The sequence below is a fragment of the Choloepus didactylus genome, chromosome 7 (genome assembly GCF_015220235.1).
Source record: "Choloepus didactylus isolate mChoDid1 chromosome 7, mChoDid1.pri, whole genome shotgun sequence".
NCBI classification, from domain to species: domain Eukaryota; kingdom Metazoa; phylum Chordata; class Mammalia; order Pilosa; family Megalonychidae; genus Choloepus; species Choloepus didactylus.
This window is the reverse complement of record NC_051313.1, coordinates 116698309-116720214: the sequence shown is the minus strand read 5'-3', so window position 1 is coordinate 116720214 and position 21906 is coordinate 116698309. Positions and strand designations below refer to the sequence as shown.

General features: G+C 45.9%; 1 protein-coding gene across 9 annotated transcripts in view; it reads left to right on the top strand.

Annotated features, from left to right (window-relative positions):
* ANKS1A (ankyrin repeat and sterile alpha motif domain containing 1A) overlaps window positions 1-21906 on the top strand; it is a 240219-nt gene that overhangs the window by 215505 nt on the left and 2808 nt on the right. For 8 of the 9 annotated variants that reach the window (XM_037843767.1, XM_037843765.1, XM_037843772.1 and 5 more), the window contains 7 exons: window positions 14002-14166; window positions 15680-15805; window positions 16150-16221; window positions 16400-16486; window positions 17075-17212; window positions 19044-19214; window positions 20248-21900. In XM_037843767.1, coding sequence (XP_037699695.1) covers window positions 14002-14166; window positions 15680-15805; window positions 16150-16221; window positions 16400-16486; window positions 17075-17212; window positions 19044-19214; window positions 20248-20367 — 879 coding nt within the window. In that variant the 3' untranslated portion in view covers window positions 20368-21900. Of the gene's footprint in view, window positions 1-14001; window positions 14167-15679; window positions 15806-16149; window positions 16222-16399; window positions 16487-17074; window positions 17213-19043; window positions 19215-20247; window positions 21901-21906 lie in introns of those variants that run through there. The other variant, XM_037843766.1, reaches the window with a different exon arrangement.

Below are 21906 nucleotides of genomic sequence, written 5' to 3'. Positions count from 1 at the left end.
GGCAGCCCTTTCCTCTCCAAACGCTTGGGTGAGTCCTCCAACATATCTACACACTGGGGAGACCACCTTCTCGGCCCCACCCTCCTCAAACATTGGGGCAGCACCTGGATTCCCTTCCATCCCCAGGGCACACGCTCAACCCCTTCAGAACAGTGTGGTGGCAGCCAGGCTCTCCCCAATTCCCTGGGAATGTGCTCCACCCTCTTTGGGGCTCGGGGTGGCAAAACATTTCCTGAGCATCAAAGCGGAAGGCCCACCCTCAACCTCCAGGGCAAACTCACCCTTTCCATGCATGTGGGCTTCTCCGCTCTCCCAGCCTGAGACCTCTTGACTCCAGACCTTAACCCCCGTGGCTCTGTCTTTGAAGAAATTTTCCTTCAATTTATTCCTTGTCTGTCTCCTCCAGTCCAGACCGCCAGCAGCTCTGTCTATAAATATCTTGCAAAAATTCTGTTGGCTTCACATGAAGCACACAGGGGTCAAAGCCGTCAGACAACAGGACTTTCCACATATCTTTTCTAGATAATTCCATCTCCAATCTTGGCTTGTACTGAAATGGCAGTCGGGTTCCATGTTTGGTTAAATCCTCATCTTGGGCTGTAGCTTCTGGGATTCCACCCCCTGGAAGCCTATAGTTTTCCAAGCCATCAGCTTCTGGTTTCTTTGAGCTCAAGAATTCAGTTCTAAGTTTATCTCTCTCTGCTCGCATTTTACTATAAGCTGCAAGGAGAAACCAGGGTACATCCTCCACACGTAGCCTGGAGATCTCCTCAGCTAAGTATTCCAGGTTGTCATTTTCAAATTCTTCGTTCCATCTGACACCAGGACTCAATTTTGCCAAATTCTCTGCCACTTTAAAACAAGGATTGCCTTTCTTCCAGTTTGCAACAACACATTCATCATTTTTGTTCAAGTCCTCATCAGAAGTATCTTTAGAGTCCATATTTCCATAAACAGTCCCTTCAAAGCAGTTTAGGCCTTTTCTATCAAGGTCCTCACAATTCTTCCAGAATCTTCCCCTTATCCATTTAAAAAGCCACTCCAACGTATTTGGTATTTGCAAACTCAGCGGCAGAAGCACCCCACTTCCGGTACCAAAATCTGTTCTAGTTTGCTAATGCTGCCAGGACGCAAAACACCAGAAATGGATCGGCTTTTATAAAGGGGATTTATTTGGTTACAAAGTTATAGTCTTAAGGCCATAAAGTGTCCAAGGTAAGTCATCAACAATTGGGTACCTTCACTGGAGGATGGCCAATGGTGTCTGGAAAACCTCTGTTAGCTGGGAAGGCACGTGGCTGGCGTCTGCTCCAAGTTCTGGTTTCAAAATGGCTTTCTCCCAGGACGTTCCTCTCTAGGCTCTTCAAAATGTCACTCTCGGTTGCTCTTGGGGCGTTTTTACTCTCTTAGCTTCTCTGGAGCAAAAGTCTGCTTTCAAAGGCCATCTCCAAAATGTCTCTGTAAACTGCAGTTCCTCCGTCAGCTCCTGTGCATTCACAGTGTCCCGCTTGGCTGTGGCAAGCTTGCTCCTTCTGTCTGAGCTGATATAATGCTCCAGTAAACTAATCAAGGCCCATGCTGAATGGGCGGGGCCACACCTCCATGGAAATTATCCAATGAAAGATCTCACCCACAGCTGAGTGATCATATCTCCTTGGAAACATCCAATCAAAAGACTCCAACCCAATCAACACCAAGATGTTTCCTGCCCACACAATACTGTATCGAAGATAACGGCGTTTTGGGGGGGCATAATACATCCAAACGAGCACATTCCACCCCCTGGACCCCAAAATGACGTGATCTTGCCATGTACAAAATACATTCATCCCATCACAGTATCACAAAAACTTAAACAATAGTTAAGTACACAATCCCATTAAATCAGTTACAGGCATGGTTTGTCCTAAGGCATAATTCCCCTCTAGCTGTAGACTGTGAAACTCAGAACAAGTTATGTACTTCCAGTATACAAAGGAGGGACATTCACAGGATAAACATTCCCATTGCCATAAGGAGAAACTGAAAGGAATACAGGGTTTAAGGGACCAAAACAGTTCCTAAAACCCACAGGACAAACTCCATTAGATTTCAAAGTCTGAGAGTCATTAACAGAATGATGTTGCATCCTTGGGGCTTGAGAGAGCGAGAGTCTAACCCTTCCTAAGGGCCTTTTCTCTACAAATGCTGGGGTGAGTGCTCCAACATATCCACACATTGGGGAGACCACCTTCTTGGCCCCACCCTCCTCAAACATTGGGGCAGCACCCGGATTCCTTTCCATCTCCAGGGCACACGCTCAACCCCTTCAGAACAGTGGGGTGGCAGCCAGGCTCTCCCCAGTTCCCTGGGAATGTGCTCCACACTCTTTGAAGCCTGAGGTGGCAACACCTTTCCTGAACATCGAGGTGGAAGGCCCACCCTCAACCTCCAGGGCCAACTCACCCTTTCCATGCATGTGGGCCACCCCGCTCTCCCAGCCTGAGACCTCATGACTCCAGACCTCAACCTCCATGGCTCTGTTCTTGAGGAAATTTTTGCTTCAATTTGTTCCTTGTCTGTCTCCTCCAGTCCTGACTGGCAGCGGCTGTCTGTAAAGAGCTCACAAAAATTCTGTTGGCTTTGCATGAAGCACACACGGGTCAAAGCTGTCAGACAATAGGACTTTCCACAAATCATTTCTGCTTAACTCCTCCAATCTTGGCTTGTACTGAAATGGCGGCTGGGTTCCATGTTTGGTTACATCCTCATGTTGGGCTGTAGCTTCTGGGGTTTCACCCCCTGGAAGCCCAGAGTTTTTCAGGCCATCAATTTCTGGTTTCTTTGAAACCAAGAGTTCATTTCTCAGCTTGTCTCTGTCCTCTCGCATTTTACTATAAGCTGCAAGTAAAATCCAGGCTACTACTTCTATAGTTTGCTTGTAGATCTCATCAGCTAAATATTCCAGGTTTTTGCTTTCAAATTCTACCTTCCGTCTAACACCAGGACTCAATTTTGCCAAATTCTCTGTCAGTTTAAAACAAGGATCGCCTTTCTTCCAGTTTGCAACAACACATTCATCATTTCTGCTCAAGGCCGCATCAGAAGTATCTTTTGAGTCCATATTTCCACAGTCTCTTCAAAGCAGTTCAGGCCTTTTCTATCAAGCTCCTCACAGTTCTTCCAGAATCTTCCCCGTTTCCATTTAAAAAGCCATTCCAACATGTTTGGTATTTGCAAACTCAGCAGTACCAGCACCCCACTGCTGGTACCAAAATCTGTTCTAGTTTGCTAATGCTGCCATGATGCAAAACACTGTAAGTGGATTGGCTTTTATAAAGGGGATTTGTTTGGTTACAAAGTTACAGTCTTAAGGCCATAAAGTGTCCAAGGTAAGTCATCAACAATCGGGTACCTTCACTGAAGGATGGCCAATGGTGTCTGGAAAACCTCTGTTAGCTGGGAATGCACATGGGTGGCGTCTGCTCCAAGTTCTGGTTTCAAAATGGCTTTCTCCCAGGACGTTCCTCTCTAGGACACAGCTCCTCTTCAAAATGTCACTCTTGGTTGCTCTTGGGGCATTTGTCCTCTCTTAGCTTCTCTGGAGCAAAAGTCTGCTTTCAAAGACCATCTCCAAAATGTCTGTAAAGTGCAGTTCCTCTGTCAGCTCCTGTGCATTCTTCAAAGTGTCCCGCTTGGCTATGGCAAGCTTGCTCCTTCTGTCTGAGCTTATATAGTGCTCCAGTAAACTAATCAAGGCCCATGCTGAGTGCGCGGGACCACACCTCCATGGAAATTATCCAATAAAAAATCTCACCCACAGTTGGGAGGGGTGCCTTTCCATGGAAACAACCTAATCCGAACGTTCCAACTTAATCCCCACTAATATGTCTGCCCCACAAGATTGCATCGAAGAATATGGCTTTTTCTGGGGGAATAATACATTCAAACTGGCATACTGAGTAACTGCCAAACTTTCTTCCAGAGTGGCTGTACCATTATGCATTCCCACAGGCAATGAGTAAGAGTTCCAATTTCTCCATATCCTCTCCAGCATTTATTGTTTCCTGTTTGTTTAATGGCAGCCATTCTTATTGGTGTGAGATGGTATCTCATTTTGGTTTTGATTTGCATTTTCCTAATAGCTGGTGATGATGGACAATTTTTCATGTATTTTTTAGCCATTGGTATTTCCTCTTTGGAAAAATATTTTTTCATGTCTTTGCCCATTTTATATTGGGCTGTTTGAACTATTGTAGTTGAGTTGTAGGATTTCTTTGTATATGCAGGATATCAGTCTCTTATCAAATATATGGTTTCCAAATATTTTCTCCCATTGAGTTGGCTGCCTCTTCACCTTTTTGACAAAGTTTTTTGAGGCACAGAAGCTTTTGATTTTGAGGAGTTCCCATTTGTTGATTTTTTCTTTTGTTGCTTGTGCTTTGGGTTTAAGGGCTAAGAAGCTACCTCCTATTACTAGGTCCTGAAGACGTTTCCCTGTATTATTTTCTAAGAGTTTTATTGAGCAGTCTCTTATATTGAGGTCTTTGATCCACTTTGAGTTAATTTTTGTATATGGTATGAGGTAGAGGTCCTCTTTTTTTTTTTTTTTTTTCCATTTTTATTGAGATTGTTCAGATACCATACAATTATCCAAAGATCCAAAGTGTACAATCACTTGCCCCTGGGTACCCTCATACAGCTGTGCATCCATCACACTTAATTTTTGTTCAATTTTTAGAAACTTTTCATTACTCCAGGCAAGAAATAAAGTGAAAGATGAAAAAAGAAAAAAAGAAAAGGAAACTCTAAACCTCCCCCTCCCTAACCAACCCCCCTCAATTGTTGACTCCTAGTATTGATATAGTACGTTTGTTACTGTTTATGAAAAAATGTTGAAATACTACTAACTGTAGTATATAGTTTATAATAGGTATATAGTTCTTCCCTATATGCCCCTCTATTATTAACTTCTAATTGTATTGTCATACATTTGTTCTGGTTCATGGAAGTGATTTCTAGTATTTGTACAGTTGATCATGGACATTGCCCACCATAGGATTCAGTTTTATACATTTCCATCTTTTGACCTCCAGCTTTCCTTCTGGTGACATATATGACTCAGAGCTTCCCCTTTCCACCTCATTCATACACCATTCGCCGCTGTTAGTTATTCTCACATCTTGCTACCAACACCCCTGTTCATTTCCAAACATTTAAGTTCATCCTAATTGAACATTCTGCTCATACTAAGCAAGAGCATCTACATTTCTTCCACAAGGCAGGAGGGAGAGTCAAAGAAGGTAGAGAGGCAAAAGAAAGAGGAAACAAAAAAAATGACAGCTAGGAAGCAGCAAAAGGAAAAATAACCTTAAATCAAAGTAGAATAAAGAATCAGACAATACCACCAATGTCAAGTGTCTAACATGCCTCCCCTATCCCCCCCTCTTATCTGCATTCACCTTGGTATATCGCCTTTCTTACATTAAAGGGAGCATAATACAATGATTCTATTAGTTACAGTCTCTAGTTTATGCTGATTGCATCCCTCCCCCAATGCCTCCCCATTTTTAACACCTTGCAAGGTTGACATTTGCTTGTTCTCCCTCGTAGAAGAACATATTTGTACATTTTATCACAATTGTTGAATACTCTGGATTTCACCAAGTTACACAGTCCCAGTCGTTATCTTTCCTCCTTTTTTGTGGTGTCTCACATGCTCCCCATCCTTCTCTCTCAACCATATTCATAGTTACCTTTGTTCAGGTGTACTTACATTGTTGTGCTACCATCTCCCAAAATTGTGTTCCAAACCACACACTCCTGTCTTCTATCACCCTGTAGTGCTCCCTTTAGTATTTCCTGTAGGGCAGGTGTCTTGTTCACAAAGTCTCTCATTGTCTGTTTGTCAGAAAATATTTTGAGCTCTCCCTCATATTTGAAGGACAGCTTTGCTGGATACAGGATTCTTGGTTGGTGGTTTTTCTCTTTCACTATCTTAAATATATCACACCACTTCCTTGCCTCCATGGTTTCTGCTGAGAGATCCACACATAGTCTTATTAAGCTTCCTTTGTATGCAATGGATTGCTTTTCTCTTGCTGCTTTCAGGATTCTCTCTTTGTCTTTGACATTTGATAATCTGATTATTAAGTGTCTTGGCGTAGGCCTCTTCATATCTCTTTTGTTTGGAGTACGCTGCACTTCTTGGATCTGTAATTTTATGTCTTTCATAAGAGATGGGAAATTTTCATTAATTATTTCCTCTATTATTGCTTCTGTCCCCTTTCCCTTCTTCTCCTTCTGGGACACCAATGATACGTACATTATTGTACTTTGTTTCATCCTTGAGTTCCCGGAGACATTGCTCATATTTTTTCATTCTTTTCTCCATCTGCTCCTTTGCGTGTAGGCTTTCAAGCGTTTTGTTCTGCAGTTCCTGAGTGTTTTCTTCTGCCTCTTGAGATCTGCTGTTGTATGTTTCCATTGTGTCTTTCATCTCTTGTGTTGTGCCTTTCATTTCCATAGATTCTACTAGTAGGTTTTTTGAACTTTTGATTTCTGCCGTATACATGTCCAGTTCTTCCTTTACAGCCTCTATCTCTTTTGCAATATCTTCTCTAAACTTTTTGAATTGATTTAGCATTAGTTGTTTAAATTCCTGTATCTCAGTTGAAGTGTACGTTTGTTCCTTTGACTGGGCCATAACTTTGTTTTTCTTAGTGTAGGTTGTAATTTTCTGTTGTCTAGGCATGGTTTCCTTGGTTATCCAAATCGGGTTTTCTCAGACCAGAACAGGCTCAGGTCCCAGAGGGAAGAAATATTCAGTATCTGGTTTCCCTACGGGTGTGTCTTAGAAAATTGCTCCACCCTTTGATGCCTCAGGTCACTGTGCTTTTCTGCCCAGCAGGTGACGCCTGTTAGCCTATAATTCTTGACTGGTGTGAGGAGGTATGGCCGTGTTCCCCCAGGCTCTGGGGTCTGGTTCTGAATGGAAAGGGCCCCACCACTTTCCTCCTAGAGAAGATAGACCCCTCAGGTGGAGGTCATTAGCATTTCAATGGTCTCGCTCTGCTTGTGGTGTCTCCACCCTTCCCAGAGTCACAGCCCTGGAAACTAAAAATGACTGGGGCTTTCTCCACTGAGCCAAAAAAGAAACAGATAGTCCCCTTCAGACCCAGTCCAAGGCAACCCTCCGGCTCTCCCAGGTCAGTCGTCACCCAAAGCCTCTGTCTGTTTTTTGGGGCTGCGTACCTGTAGTGAGCAGTTCACACTCACTACTTAAAACCCCAGTTGGAGCTCAGCTGGGCTGTATTCGCTTGCTGGGAGAGAGCTTCTCTGTGGCACCACGCGGCTCCGCAGCTCGGGCTATGGGGGAGGGGGTCTCCCGACCTGGTTCCGCAGGTTTTACTTACAGATTTTATGCTGTGTTCTCGGGCATTCCTCCCAATTCAGGTTGGTGTATGATGAATGGATGGTCTCGTTTGTTCCCCCGCAGTTACTCTGGATTATTTACTAGTTGTTTCTGGTTTTTTGTAGTTGTTCCAGGGGGACTACTTAGCTTCCACTCCTCTCTATGCTGCCATCTTGCCCGACTCCCTCTTTCATTCTTTTGGTTATGGCTATCCCATTCTCGCAGCCCCATTTGTTGAAGAGACTGTTCTGTCCCAGTTCTGTGTATTTGGGGGCTTTGTGAAAAATCAGTTGACCATATATATGGGGATCTATTTCTGAACTCTCAAGTCAATTGCATTGATCAATATGTCTATCTTTATGCAAACACCATGCTGTTTTGACCACTGTGACTTTATAGTAGGCTTCATATCCAGAAATGTTAAGTCCTCCCCCTTCGTTCTTCTTTTTCAGGATGTTTTTGGCAATTAGAGGCCCCTTTCCCTCCAGATAAATTTGATACCTAACTTTTCCAAGTCTGCAAAGTAGATATTTGGAATTTTGATTGGAATTGTGTTGAATCTGTAGATCAGATTGGATAGAATTGACATCTTAACAATCTTTAGTCTTCTTATCCATGAGCATGGAATATTTTTCCATCTATTTATGTCCTTTTTAATTTCTTTTAGTAAAATTTTGTAATTTTCTGTGTAGAGGTCTTTTACATCCTTGCTTAGGCGTATTCCTAGGTAGTTCATTTTTTTAGTAGCTATTGTGAATGGAATTATTTGATTGCCTCTTCAGTTAGGTCATTACTAGTGTATAGGAACATTACTGGTTTCTGTGCATTAATCTTATATCCTGCCATTCTGCTGAATTTTTTTAGTTGCTCAGGTAGCTTTTCGTCAAATTCTCAGGATTCTCCAAATATGAGATCATATCATCTGCAAATAATGACAATTTCACTTCATCCTTTCCAGTTTGGATACCTTTTCTTTGTCTTGGCAAGTTGTTTTGGCTAGAACTGCTAACACAATGTTGCATAATAGAGGTGACAAATGGGCATCCTTGTCTGATTTCCGATCTTAGGGGAAAGGCTTTCAACCTCTCACCAATGAGTACTGTTCTGGTGTGGGTTTTTCATATAGGCTTTTTATCATATTGAGGAAGTGTCCCTCAATCCCTACATTTTGAAATATTTTGTGTTTTTTTTTGTTTTATCAAAAAGGGATGTTGAACTTTGTCAAACACTTTTTCAGCAACTATTGAGATGATCATTTGATTTTTCCCTTTCCATTTGTTAACGTGTTGAATTACATTAATAGGTTTTTCTTATGTTGAACCAGCCTTGCATTCCAGGAATGAACCCCACTTGGTTGTAGTGTATAAATCTTTTAATGTGCCTTTGGATTCAATTTGCAAGTATTTTGTTGAGAAATTTTGCATCTATAGTCATTAAAGAGATTGGCTTATAGTTTTCCTCTTTTAGTATCTATCTGGTTTTGGTATCAAAGTGATATTACCTTCATAAAATGAGTTAGGTAGTGTTCCTTTTTCTTCAATTTTTTTGAAAGAGTTTAAGCAGGAATGGTATCAGTTCTTTTTGGAAAGTGTGGTAAAATTCCTTTTTGAAGGCATCTGGCTCTGGGCTTTTATTTGTAGGTAGATTTTTGATGACTGGATCTCTTTGCCTGTGATTGGTTGGTTGAGGTCTTGTAATTCTTCTTGGGTCAGTCTGGGTTGTTCATGTGTTTCCAGGAAATTATCCATTTCCTCCAAATTGTCTAGCTTGTTGGCATATGGTTGTTCATAATATCCTCTTTTGATTTTTTTGTTTGTTTGTTTCTTTGGAATCCATGGTAATTATCCCCTTCTCATTTCTTAATCTGTTTATTTGGGTCTTCTCTCTTCTTGATGTTGGCAGTCTAGCTAAGGGTCTGTCAGTCTTGTTGATCTCAAAGAACCGACTTTTGGTGTTATTTATTCTATTGATTTTTCTTCTCCAGCTCATTTATTTCTGCTTTAATCTTTGTTATTTCTTTTCTTCTACTTGCTTTAGGGTTAGTTTGCTGATTACTTTCTAGCCTCTTCAGTTGTGCAGGTAGGTCTTTGGTTTTAGCTCTTTCTTGCTTTTTGAGCTATAAATTTCCCTCTCAGCACCACCTTCGCTGTATCCCACAGGTTTTGATATGTTGTGTTCTCATATTCATTCATCTCTAGATATTTACCAATGTATCTTGCAATTTCTTTTTTGACCCGCTGGTTGTTTAGGAGGGTATTGTTTAATCTCCATGTATTTGTGAAAGATCTGGTTCTTTGGTGGTTATTGATTTATTTCTAGTTGCATTCCATTATGGTCAGAGAATGTGCTTTGGATAATTTCATTCATTTTAAATTTATTGAGACTTGTTTTGTGCTCCAGCATATGATCTATCTTGGAGAATGTTCCCTGGGTGCTAAAGAAGAATGTATACCCTGGTACTTTGGGATGTAAGATCTGTATATGTCTTTTAAGTCTAATTAATTTGTCATATTGTTTAGGTTCTCAATTTCCTTATTGGTCCTCTGTCTAGTTGTTCTATCTATAGAAAAGAGTGGTGTATTGATCCACTATTAATGTAGATGTGTCTATTGCTGCCTTCAGTTTGCCAATGTTTGTCTCATGTATTTTGGAGCTCCTTGATTGCGTGCATAAACATTTATGATTGTTATTTCTTCTTGCTGAATTGTCCCTCTTTTAATATATAATGTCCTTCTTTGTCTCCTATGACATCTTTGCATTTAAAGTCTGTTTTGTCCAATGTTAGTATGCTATCCCAGCTTTCTTTTGGTTGCAGTTTGCATAGAATATTTTTTCTATCCTTTCACTTCGAGTCTTTTTGTGTTGCAGAGTATAAGACAAGTCTTTTGTAAACAGCATAGCGATAGGTCATACTTTTTAATGCATTCTACCAGTCTATATCTTTTAATTGGAGAGTTTAATCCATTCACATTCAAAGTTATTACTGTGAATGGAATTCTTGAATAAGCCATCTTTTCCTTTGGTTTTTAGTTGTTAGATCTTTTTTTTTTTTGCCTCACCCTCTTCCCCACCCCACCCCCCCTTTAAGGTACCCTTACTAATACTCAGAATCTTCAGTTCTGTGCTCTTCTCCAGACCTCTCCCTCCTTTCTTTTTTTCTCAGCTGGTAGAGCTCCCTTTAGTATTTCTTTCAGGGCAGGTCTTTTATTAACAGATTGTCTCAGCATTTGTTTGTCTGTGCAAATTTTAAACCCTCCCTCCATTTTGAAGGAGAGCTTTGCTGGATAAAGAATTCTTGGCTGGCAATTTTTCTCTTTCAGAATCTAAAATATGTCATACCACTCACTGCCTTTTCACCTCCATGGTGCCCACTAACTAGTCAGCACATAGTCTTATGTTGTTTCCCTTGTATGTCATGAATTGTTTCTCTCTTGCTGCTTTCAGAAGCTTCTCCTTCTCTACAGCATTTGACAATCTAATCAGTATATGTCTCGGAGTAGGTTTGTTTGGATTTATTCTATTTGGGGTTCGTTGGGCATCTTTTATTTGCATATTTATATCATTTAGAGGGTTTGGGAATTTTTCCCCAACTATGTTTGGAAACACTCTTCCTAGCCCTTTACCCTTATCTTCTCCTTCTGGGACACCAACGATTCTTAACATTTGTTCAGTTCATGTTGTCCATCATTTCTCTGAGATCCATTTCAAATTTTTCAATTTTTTTCTCACTTGTTCTTTTGTGTGATCACATTCAATTACTTTGTCCTCGAGTTCACTCATCCTTTCTTCTGCCTCTTCAGATCTGCTGTTGTGTGTCTTGAGTATATTTTTAATTTGATCCACAGTGTGTTTTATTTTCAGGAGGTCTGCTATTTTTTTAGTTACTTTTTCAAATTCCTCTTTATGCTCTTGTAGAGTCTCCTTGATTTCCTTTAGGTCTTTAGCCATCTCGTTTAAGTTGTTTTTGAGATTTGTTTGTACTTCTTTAATTGCTCCAAATTTTGTGTCTCATCTGGCTTTTAATTTGTTCATTTGGCCTCTTCTGAGTTCTTCAAGTGCTTTGTAATTTTCTGTTGGCTTTGGTGCATTTGTTTATCTTGATAAGGTTATTTTGGGAAATTCAGGATAATTTGAGCATTTATATATAATTTGGTAAAGCTACAGTTTGCTGGAGTGCATTTTCCCTAACCTACCAGCAGGTGGCACTGTCAAGCCGAACTTCTCCGTGTGCACTGGGGCTGCCTGTCCTGGGGCCGCGATGTGGGCCCTGAGCAGAACATGGGCCCTTCCTGCCCATTCCATGCCTGCCTTGTGCCCATGAAGGTCTTTGTTGTGGGAGGGTCTCCCAATCACCACTGTGGCACCTCTCCCTTCCTCACTTCTCCAGTGCACCACCCCGCTCCCCAACTTCCGTGGGTGGAGAGTAAATGCTGGCTGTCGGGTTCCCTCACAGGAGGTCCTCACTGGCTATGGAGGTTCACCTCCCCAGCTAACTGTCAAGGTAGGTGCACAGAAGGGGGAGCTGCTGTTCACTCCCTTGTCTGGCGGCCAGGACTCAGTCTGATGGGAACACACTCACCACCTCCCTGAAACTGCCATTTCATTTGGGTTTTTGTCAGCATCCCCTCCACATACTGTGGGGGATCCTTATGGTTGCTCACACCTTGAAACTGCAGTGTTGGGCATCCTCTGGTCCCTCTCTCTAGTTTCTTTCATGGAGGAGAAGCTAGTTCCACCTCACCTACTCTGCCAATTTCCCAAAACTTCCTGCACATGTATCTTATCCTGGTCTTGATGCATGGCCCTAGAAAACTCCCCCACTCCTGTTCACATGGATCTAAATGTTCCCCCTTTCCCCAGGAAACAGTCTCTCCTCCCAGTCCCAGGTGCACATCCCAAAGCTGGTACAACTTCGCCCCAGGCAGCTGGGACTTGACAACCCTCCCACAGCATTCTAGCCTCCCTGTAAGCTGCATCCACATGGAGAGCCAGCTCTGGGAGGGTAATCCTGTAACAAGTGTTCTGAATCAGTCCTGCTGGATGCCACCAGATTGACAGAGAGATACACACACTCGTGTATGTGCACAAGGGTCACTCTGCTCCCTCTGGAACCAGGACCAGGAGCCCACACTGAGAGCACAGCCTGTTCCCACACTGAGCCAGGGAGAAGGGAGAAGGGCCAGCAAGGGCATTATGAAGTTTTCCTGCCATTTTTAAGTTGCTTTTTTCTTCATTCAGTGCTTACCCAGTTACTACAACCCTTTAACTGTTTTCTGGACCTCTGAGAAAGATGGTTCTGCCAGTTTTTGCTTGTTATTTAAAGCTTCCATGGGACAAAACCCTGGAGCATTTTATTCTGCCATCTTGGTGAGATCGCTCCAGCTGCCGTTTTTGAGCCCTCGATATGTGCTAGGCTCTGGGCAGGTACTTCACATGCCTTAACTTAAGTTAATTCTCCAACAGCCTCATAAAGTGGGTCATATTTTAAGCTCCTTTCACAAATGAGAGAACTGAGGCCAAGACTTGTCTGGGAACCAAATTCATATTCACATTAGGAGACTGCTTGTGTTCTCTGTGTGGCAGTGGCCTCAGGGTTCTGACTGACAGGGCTAAGTTTTTTTCTCAAGAAAGAACTTTGTATTTGTTCATGTGCCCCAAAGATCTGCAACATGGCTTGTGACAGATGATTTTTTTTTTTAACTGAAAATTTTATTGAGATATATTCACATACCATATAATCTATCTGAAATATAGTCAGTCTCACAGTTTCATTTTAAACCATTTTCATTGCTCCAAAAAGAATAACAGACATACATAAAAAAAGAAAGCCCAAAACACCCCATACCTCTTTTCCCCATGTTATTGATCCCTAATATTGGTGTGATACACTTGTTACTGTTGATGAAAGGATATTAAGATACTACTGTTAACTATAGTCCATAGCTTGCAATAGGTACATTTACCCCTTATACCAATCTATTAACTCTTTATACAAGTGTCATACATTTATACTAGTTCACAGAACAACTTATTTATATTTGTAGTGTTAAGCAACATCCACCGCAGGGTTCACTGTGTTATACAATCCCATATTTAAATTAGCTTTTCTTCTGGTGACATCCATGACTCTAAACAACCCCTTTCAACCAAATTCATCTACAATTCAGCATTTTATTTTTAATCCCAATAATGAGCTACCCTCACCTCTATCCATTTCCAAACATTTAAGCTCAACCTTGTTAAAAATTTGTGACAGATGGTTTTATCTTTAGATAAATTTATAAGTGGCCTCCCAGCCCTGCAGTCCTCCCTTTTCCCATACAGCACCAAGCCAAGGAGGACACTGGTAGACTATGGGTGCTCCTGGTGGCTGCTCCCCTGCAGGATGGGGAGGGCTGTCAAATCTAAGCTCTTTGGCTGCCAGTCTCTCCACATGCTTCTGGCCTAGTGTGCACTCCTCTGATGCCTCCTTGGTCTGTGGCCCCTCAGCTCTGTGCTGTGGCCACTTACAGAGCAACCCCAGAACTGGCTGGCACCTCGGTGAGCTCTACAGCCTGGGGGTGAGACTGACAAGTTCTAAGTTTCACCTGGATTTCTCCCCACTGCAGTGCCAAGACTTGCTCTCCCAGACGTCTTCTCCCTTAAGTCAGAATGATTCCTGCACTGGGCGATCAGCAGAGCTGCTGCTGCCTCCTGGGGACACAGGCAGGAGGCGGCATGACAGTCTCCATGACCCTGCAGCCCACTCTCGAGCGGAGCGCTTCAGAATCCAGGTGAGGCAGGAGGGGAGGAACAGATATGGGTCCACCTCACTCCCTCTGGGAAAGACGGCACCTGTCCCCTCAGCAGCCACTTACCATGCTGCCCCAAGCACCTCCACTCATTCCCCACCCAGCTGCCATGTGTAAGACCATCCAACAACCCAGCCTCCCAGTTCGTTGACTGTTTAACTCCCTTTCACTAGTGGCTGCTAGGGACACCTCTAGATCCTATATGGGCGCCTTCAGAAGTTTGGGTCCACCATCTCCTTGACTATAACCTCCTCCTGGTCCACACAACCTGTCACAGAGCACTCGTCCCCACAATCCCTTAGTTTTCTCCCTCTTAGCCCTGATTTGTCCCCCAATTCTTCCTTATCCTGCTTGCTCCCTGGAACTGCCTTCTCTCCAGCCTCCTCAACTCCATATTCTTTTGTTCCACCTGCCCAGCAGAACTACAGCTGGGATCAGACTCCATTCTTCCATGTGTGTGGTCTGGTCATGGGTGCACTGTCCACATCACGGGCTCTCAGCCTTAGCAGCAGCCCCTGCCCTACATTGACTCCATCTGGCATTCCTAGATCACCCTCTCAGGGTATTGCTTTGGGGATCTCCCAGATTTATTCTACACTTACCTGTCCTACCTCCTGACGTTGTTTCATGTCTGCCCTCTTAGCCTATTAGACGCAAGATTGGCAGGTGTCCCTCATCCCCACAGAGTGAACTTTAGATTCAGTCTGTGCTTTTTCTCTCTTCATTCACAGTACTCATTTCTGGCTCCCAGGTATTTCCCTTACCTTTCCATACTACACCCAGGAATTTTAAAAGATTTTAAAAATATGTTATCCAGCAGTTTTAGTTCCTCTGTACCAAGAGACTCTGCCCATTGCTGGGAATGGAAGTTTTGAGTATTTCTTGACTTTCTCCTCCTCTCCATTCCTTCTACCAGTGCCCTAGTTAAGGACCTCATCATCTCTCACCTGGACTGTAATAGCCTCCTAACCCCCACCAGCTGCTGTTAGAACAAATTTAAAATGCATCCTTATTCATGGATATTTCATTGACTTCCCAACACTCCAGATTAACTCCAAGGCCCTTGACAGGAATATGAGGCTTCCAGGGATTGGGCTCATACCATTTCTTCCTTTGTTCTTTATGCTTCAGCAGCATCCCAGAGCTTGTGGTGCCCCAATTGTACTCTGCTCTTTTCCTCTTCCCCAATCTAGTTTTGTTCATTTCCCCACCTCCTTTAGGCACCACTTTTGCCACAGCCCTTGCTGACCAAGCCCTATTCTCAGGGGTCTAGGTCCCTGCTTTCTGCCTCAGTAGCCACTGCCATGTTTTCATAGATAGCACCTCTGGCACAGTGCCCTTGAATTGCTTGTCTGCATCCCTGCCCTCTCCACCCAGTGCTTGAACTCCTTGAAGTCACTGGGTTCTCTGCTGTTGGGTGTGCTGGAGCCAGGAAGAGAGCCTGTGAGCTCCTCTGGAGAATATCATGAGGCCTCTGACTCTGTGTGTTCTGCAGGAAGAGCAACATGAGGCCAAGCTGACCCTTCGTCCTCCGAGTCTGGCTGCCCCCTATGCCCCTGTGCAGAGTTGGCAACACCAGCCAGAGAAACTCATTTTTGAGTCCTGCGGTTACGAAGCCAACGTGAGTTACCCCATGCCTTCCCAGCATGGCCAGCTCCCTGCATCCTGCCCCTTCCTGACTGTGTGCCATGTAGCCTTGAGATACAGCAGGATCTCAGGACCCTCCACAATGCCAGGCCCAGGGCTCTGATGCCGTTCTCCACTCCTGAGACCCTCCCAGCAGCTAAGGGGAAGTGGTAGGGGCCTCTGGGTAGGATTGGCCAGGGGATTTGCCAGCTGGTACAGGAGAAGGGAGTATTACTGGGAGAGGTAACCCCCTGGTTGTGGGATGGTCCCCAGTTGGCTAGGTCACCCCTGTGTAGCAGTGTGGGGTCTCCTAAGCCCAGACACTGCCCATTCCCACAGTATCTGGGCTCCATGCTGATCAAAGATCTGCGAGGGACAGAATCTACACAAGATGCCTGTGCCAAGATGCGGGTAGGTTGTCTGGAGTGGGGAAGGGTGTGGGGGGATCAGGGAAAGAAGCGAAGGGGAGCACCAGCTGCAGCCACCTGGCCCTGCAACTCTCTAAGGGTGGAAGGAAGGCTGGGGGCTGGAATCCAAGTGGGCTTAGCCCTGAGAAGGGGAATTCACAAGGCCACCCTGTTTCCTATAGAAATCCACTGAGCACATGAAGAAGATTCCCACCATCATCCTGTCCATCACGTACAAAGGCGTCAAGTTCATCGATGCCTCCAACAAGGTGTGCTTCCCACAAGGACTGTTGGGGGAGTGGGAGCCATTGACCCTGATGCCAGCTAGGTATCTTCCCTCAGCGTGTCTCTAGCCCCCTTTTATTACTCTCCATTCCCACCATCCAGCCCAGTATTTCTCTCTCTTCTGCTCAGACACCCTTATCCTTGGTCCCTGCCTCCAGCCCTCTGCCCCCACCCCAGTGCACAGCTGCTGCTTTTCTTCCCTAATATGGATCCCATTAGCCCCACTTACCTGCTCACAGGCCTCAATGGCAAGATTCCCTGAATGAGCAAAGGATGCCCTGAGACCCTTCCCACCTTACTCCTACCTCTGGAAGAGCTGGTACTTGGATGTGAACATTTTACTCTCATTTGCTGTGGTCAAGGGTGGAGACCCCAACCTCAATCAAGCAAGCTTAAGCACAGTCTTCACCCGACCCCCAGAAAGGGGAAAAGAGGACGTGGTGCTTGGCTTATCACTCTAGGCAGAGACAAAGGTGGTATTGGTAAAAGGGCTGGGGTGGGTACTGCCAGAGACGTGCCCTCTGAGGGAAACTGGTAGCCAGAGAATTCCAGAACACTGCTTTCCCCAGCAGAATGTCATCGCGGAACATGAGATTCGGAACATTTCCTGTGCGGCCCAGGACCCAGAAGACCTCTGTACCTTTGCCTACATTACCAAGGACCTGCAGACCAGTCACCACTACTGCCATGTTTTCAGCACGGTGGATGTGGTGGGTGGAGGCCTGTGCTGGGGTTGGGCTTGAGACCCCTGTTCTGAGAAGACAAGGCAGCAGAGTCCACCAGCCCCAGGGCGGGGGGAAGGGGGTTCTGGCCAGATGGGGCTGCGCACACGTGGGATGGGCCCTACATATAGGGTGACCTCAGTGCAGTACTGTCCTGGCACCTGGGTGGCACTTAGAAAACATTTGGTTCATGAATGAAACCTCAGCAGTCACCCAATCCAATTCCTCTTTGTACAGTGATGAGACTAGAGCACAGAGGAGAGGAAGTGGCTTATCCAGGGTTCTAGTGATAAGCTTTTCCAGTTTCTAGCCAAGTATTTCCTGAGTCAGGCCAAGCCTTTGCCTCCCTTAGACTTCCCTCTGTCAGCCTGCTGGCCCAGCTCCCCAAACCTTCAGCTGGGTCATCTCCCTGAAATGCCCTCTACTTCCCTCTTGGAGACAGCAGTGCCCTTCTTGGCACTAGATTTTCTTTCCTCAGATTTCTGCTCAAACTAGTTTTTGGGTGCCCCTGGGCTGAGGAGGAAGCTCATCCTCATGCACACTGCCCACAGGAAGTAGACGAGATAACAACTTAGGCCATGTACAAGGATTCCCTCTGCCCTGAGACAGTGGTGGCTTAAAGGTCATATCCTCACCCCCAGCAGTTTTGTCCAGGTCCCTGCTGTCCTCTGTGGCTACCAGAACGCAGACAGCTCTGGGCTTGCCCCACATCCCTGGAACCCTGACACCCCACACCTCAGTGCTGCTTTGGCTTAGCAAGGGGTTTGGAAGCCCAGGCTCTGGCAGCAGACTCCTGGCTCTGCCACTTGCTAGCTATGTCATCTTAGAAACGTCACCTCCCGTTTCCTCAGCAGTACACAGGGGACAATAATATAGCCAACCTCATGGGGTTGTTTTGAAGATTAAATGAGGTAATCCACACAGAGTTCACAGTTCCCGGCACTTCCTTACCCAGCTCATGTTTCCCTTGTACAGTTCTGCCATAACACAACATACACGTTCCTAAAAATCACTGTACTCTGTAAAACTGTACCATAAAAACCATATGGTTTATAGGAGAATAGGATTACAAGCACAACACTCAGAAACTGTCAGTGACACATTCTTTTAAAAAGACAGGAATCTTAAAAAAAAAACTAATAAAAAATAGTACCATTTGGTTAAAATGGTTAAAAACTACATAAATGCAACAATAAATATGGCACTTGACCTTGAAAAAGACCTGGGCTTGGCTTGTGGAAGTGTGCACCTGCACTCCCACCAACCCACCAGCCTGGTCCCCTGCCCACCGCCCTGCCAGTGAGAGGAAGAGAACAAAAGGGAGAGAGCGGAAGAATGAGGGGAAGAGAACAGATAACAGAGGAAAAATACAAAATCTGACAGGAAAGAGAAAAGAAGTGGAGAGAGAAGGGTGTGGGCTGCACAGCCTTGCTGAAGGGTTGCAGCTTGTGGGTAATTGCAGCAGGGTTCTCTGGAATCACTTTGTGATACCAGGCTTGGATGGGCATGTCCTCACGAGGGGTGTGTGTGTGTGGTTTGGGGGATTCCAATGTGACACGTTCAGCTGGGGTTTGCAATCACCTAAGTGTTTCTCAGACAAAATTGAGCATAAGGGAATGCAAAGTTTGTGTTATGCTCAAGTTGTTCCCTAATGTATCAATTGTTTTAGAACAAATTTGTGCTTTCAAAACAAGTGTTACGGTACAATTAACTGTGTTACTCTTGTTACCTGTCTAGATGCTGCCTTGCCCTTGCCTGTGCTCTGCGGCAAAGTGGCTCCTAACTCCCTTATGCTTGTATGTGATTTCTTTCCTCCCAGAACCTGACGTACGAGATCATCCTGACGCTGGGGCAGGCGTTTGAGGTGGCCTATCAGCTGGCCCTGCAGGCCCAAAAGTCCAGGCCAATGGGGGCCTCTGCTGCTGAGATGATTGAGACAAAACCTTCCAAACCAGTGCCTAAGCCTCGGGTCGGCACAAGGAAATCTGCAGTACGTAGGCCCCAGCCTCCAAGGCTCCCCATCCCCCTGGGCCCTGAGATTGGAGGCATGGGGTGGAGCTGCACAAGGAGGGTCTTCTTACACTTGCAGGCAGCTGGCCTCTCAGGGAAATGGCCCTCAGTTAGTTACCCCCACTGACGAGTTCCTCACCCTGGGAGGGCAGCAGCCCTTCTGACATGAGGGGAGCAGCTGTCCATCTCTGGGTTGTCCTTCTCCCCTCCCCTCCCATCATGGGCTGCAGAGAGCACGACCCAGGTGAGCCTGCAGTAACACCGTCCCTGTGTCTCTGCTTTGCTCTGCACCCCAGGTGCTGCTGCCCCCTGATAGTCGCTGTTACTGTCACACCTGTACCACCCATCGTCCTTCTTACCTTCTGCTGCCGTCTGTTAGTCCTGGAATCAAGGTCTTTATACCTCCTGCTGTCATGTGTGTCCATCTCCCCAAAGTGACCGTGAGCTTTCTTAGACTCAGTGGCCTCTCCCTGTATGTCCTGAGCGGCATTGTCTTCTTTCCTACAATGCCCTCCTGCCCATCCCTGTCTGTGCTTTCGCCCTCTTGTTTTTCTGTTGTGTGTCCTTTCTCTGTAGAGTTCTGGGATGACAGCTGTGGTCTTGCCTCAGGGTGAGAGCTCTCTGGCCCTGCCAGGGGGACCTGTGGCTCGTTCCCAAACCCCTTTGCTCATTCCTCTCCATCATGAACAGGCTTGGGACTTATAGCAGGATGCCCAGAGAAGGCAAGGAACCTTTAACTGAGCAGTTTCAAGAAATTCCTGGGAGAACAAATTGTCCCTGGTGAGGCCTAGAGATAGGCCCTCCCCATGATGCTCCAGGGAGGATGACACTTCTCTCCGACCCCTGCCCTGCAGGGGGCTTGCTCTTTGAATGGGAATAAGTGCTGCCCCTCATTGAACATAGGCTCCAGCGTGGCCTGGGTGGGGGTGGAAGAAGCCTGCTGGACCCTGCTTGCCTCCTGGTCCTGGCCCCAAGCTTCCTTTCTGACTCTCCCTTTCTTCCTTGTTTGGCAGCTGGAACCGCCCAATATAGACCAAGATGCCCAATCCCATGCCAGCGTCTCCTGGGTTGTGGACCCAAAACCAGACTCTAAGCGGAGCCTCAGCACCAAGTATGAGACCACTATCTTCTAAAACAGCCCGTCCCTGTCTCCACTAGTCTCACTGTGCCTTTGCCATCTGATCTTTTCTGCTGTTCTCAACTCTCCTTCCGCTGCTGATGCCAAGGCCACAGCGGGGCCTTCTGTCCTCCTGGGCAGCAGCTCTAGACACTGTACACTAACAGCTCTTGTACCTGACACCACCAAACACTGTGAATTCTCCCCCTTGGGCTGAGGGCAGCTTGGGGGGTTGGGGGTGACTCACCTTTGAGGTGGGTACCAAGAGGGCTAACAGGCTCTGTTGTGCCCAGGAAGCCCTGGTGGGCAGGCACTGAATGCTGAGGAGATGGGAGCAGCCCTCAAGCAGAATCAAAGAGCAGCAGTGACAACTCCCTCTGAGTTGGGCTGGAGCGCTATCTCTTGGCTCTCCTCTTCCAGTGCTTCTACATATTAAGCCACAGCTGGGTGCAGCTGCTAAGATCTGTTTTCACCTTTGCTGATACAACCAACCACTGTGGCCACCCAGTGCCAGAATCCCCTTGCACCCTGCTCCCAGCTGGCCTGCAGCCTTGCCCCTTTCTCTGCTCTCAGGTGCTGGCCCCTCTTTCATGGTCAGGCCCCTGTGAGACCCTGTGTGCAGTGATGTAGCTTTGACCAGGGTCACATTGCTCTGTCAGGGGCCCATGTGCACATGCCTAACTCTCTGGGCACATAGGGCTCAGAACATCTGAACCTCCACAGGCTTGCTCCACTCAGCAGATTTCTGGGACCTGATGGTTTTTCCACTCCAAGAAACGGGATGGCATGTATGTGGTTGGTCCCTCATATCTTCACCATTGAGTCACAAGGTTTGGAAGCCCTGGGCCTGGCTGGAGGCCAGCTCACCAAGGAGGAAGGCCTTCCTGTAGGACTCTAAGAAGAGTGAGGCTGTGCCTTGCACACTTGGTCCACCTTCTTCCATCACCCACAGAATGGACAGGGACCTGGACCAAGTAACATCCATTGTCCTCCAGGACTTTCTGACCCTTCTCCATAGTGTGGTGTCAAAGATAGTCAGCCATCACCTGCTCCTTTCCTTGACCCACCTCTCTCAATTCCTGTGAGAGGAGAGGCTGTACCATCCGTCATTTCAAAGTGGTTCAGCAGCTGGGATCATGGAGTTGAGATCTCAGGAAGCCCCAAATTCTCCATTGTGGACAAATCAGCTTAGTTGGCAGGAGACAGGAAAGAAGTAATTCCATTAGGAAGCGAGGCAGGTACAGCATATCCAGTAGAAATGCCAGTAAGTTACAGCAGATATTTTAGAATTTAAAGCCAAGTTGATAAACCAGGGCGGGTCCTCCTGCTTGCCTGCCTGTCCTTGTGCCTTTCAGAGCAGACTTTCTGAGCCAGAGGTGGCATCGGGCAGTGGGCCGTGGGCCGTGGGCACTCGGAACAGGCCATGGAGGGCATTCGGGAGGCTGTGAGGGACCTTCTGTTTTGCTTCTGCTTCCTTTCAGTTTCCTCTCCTCTACCTTGTGTAGTCCCCTTTGGTTAACCCTTTCCTCCCCTCATTGTGTTTGCTTCTGCCAAG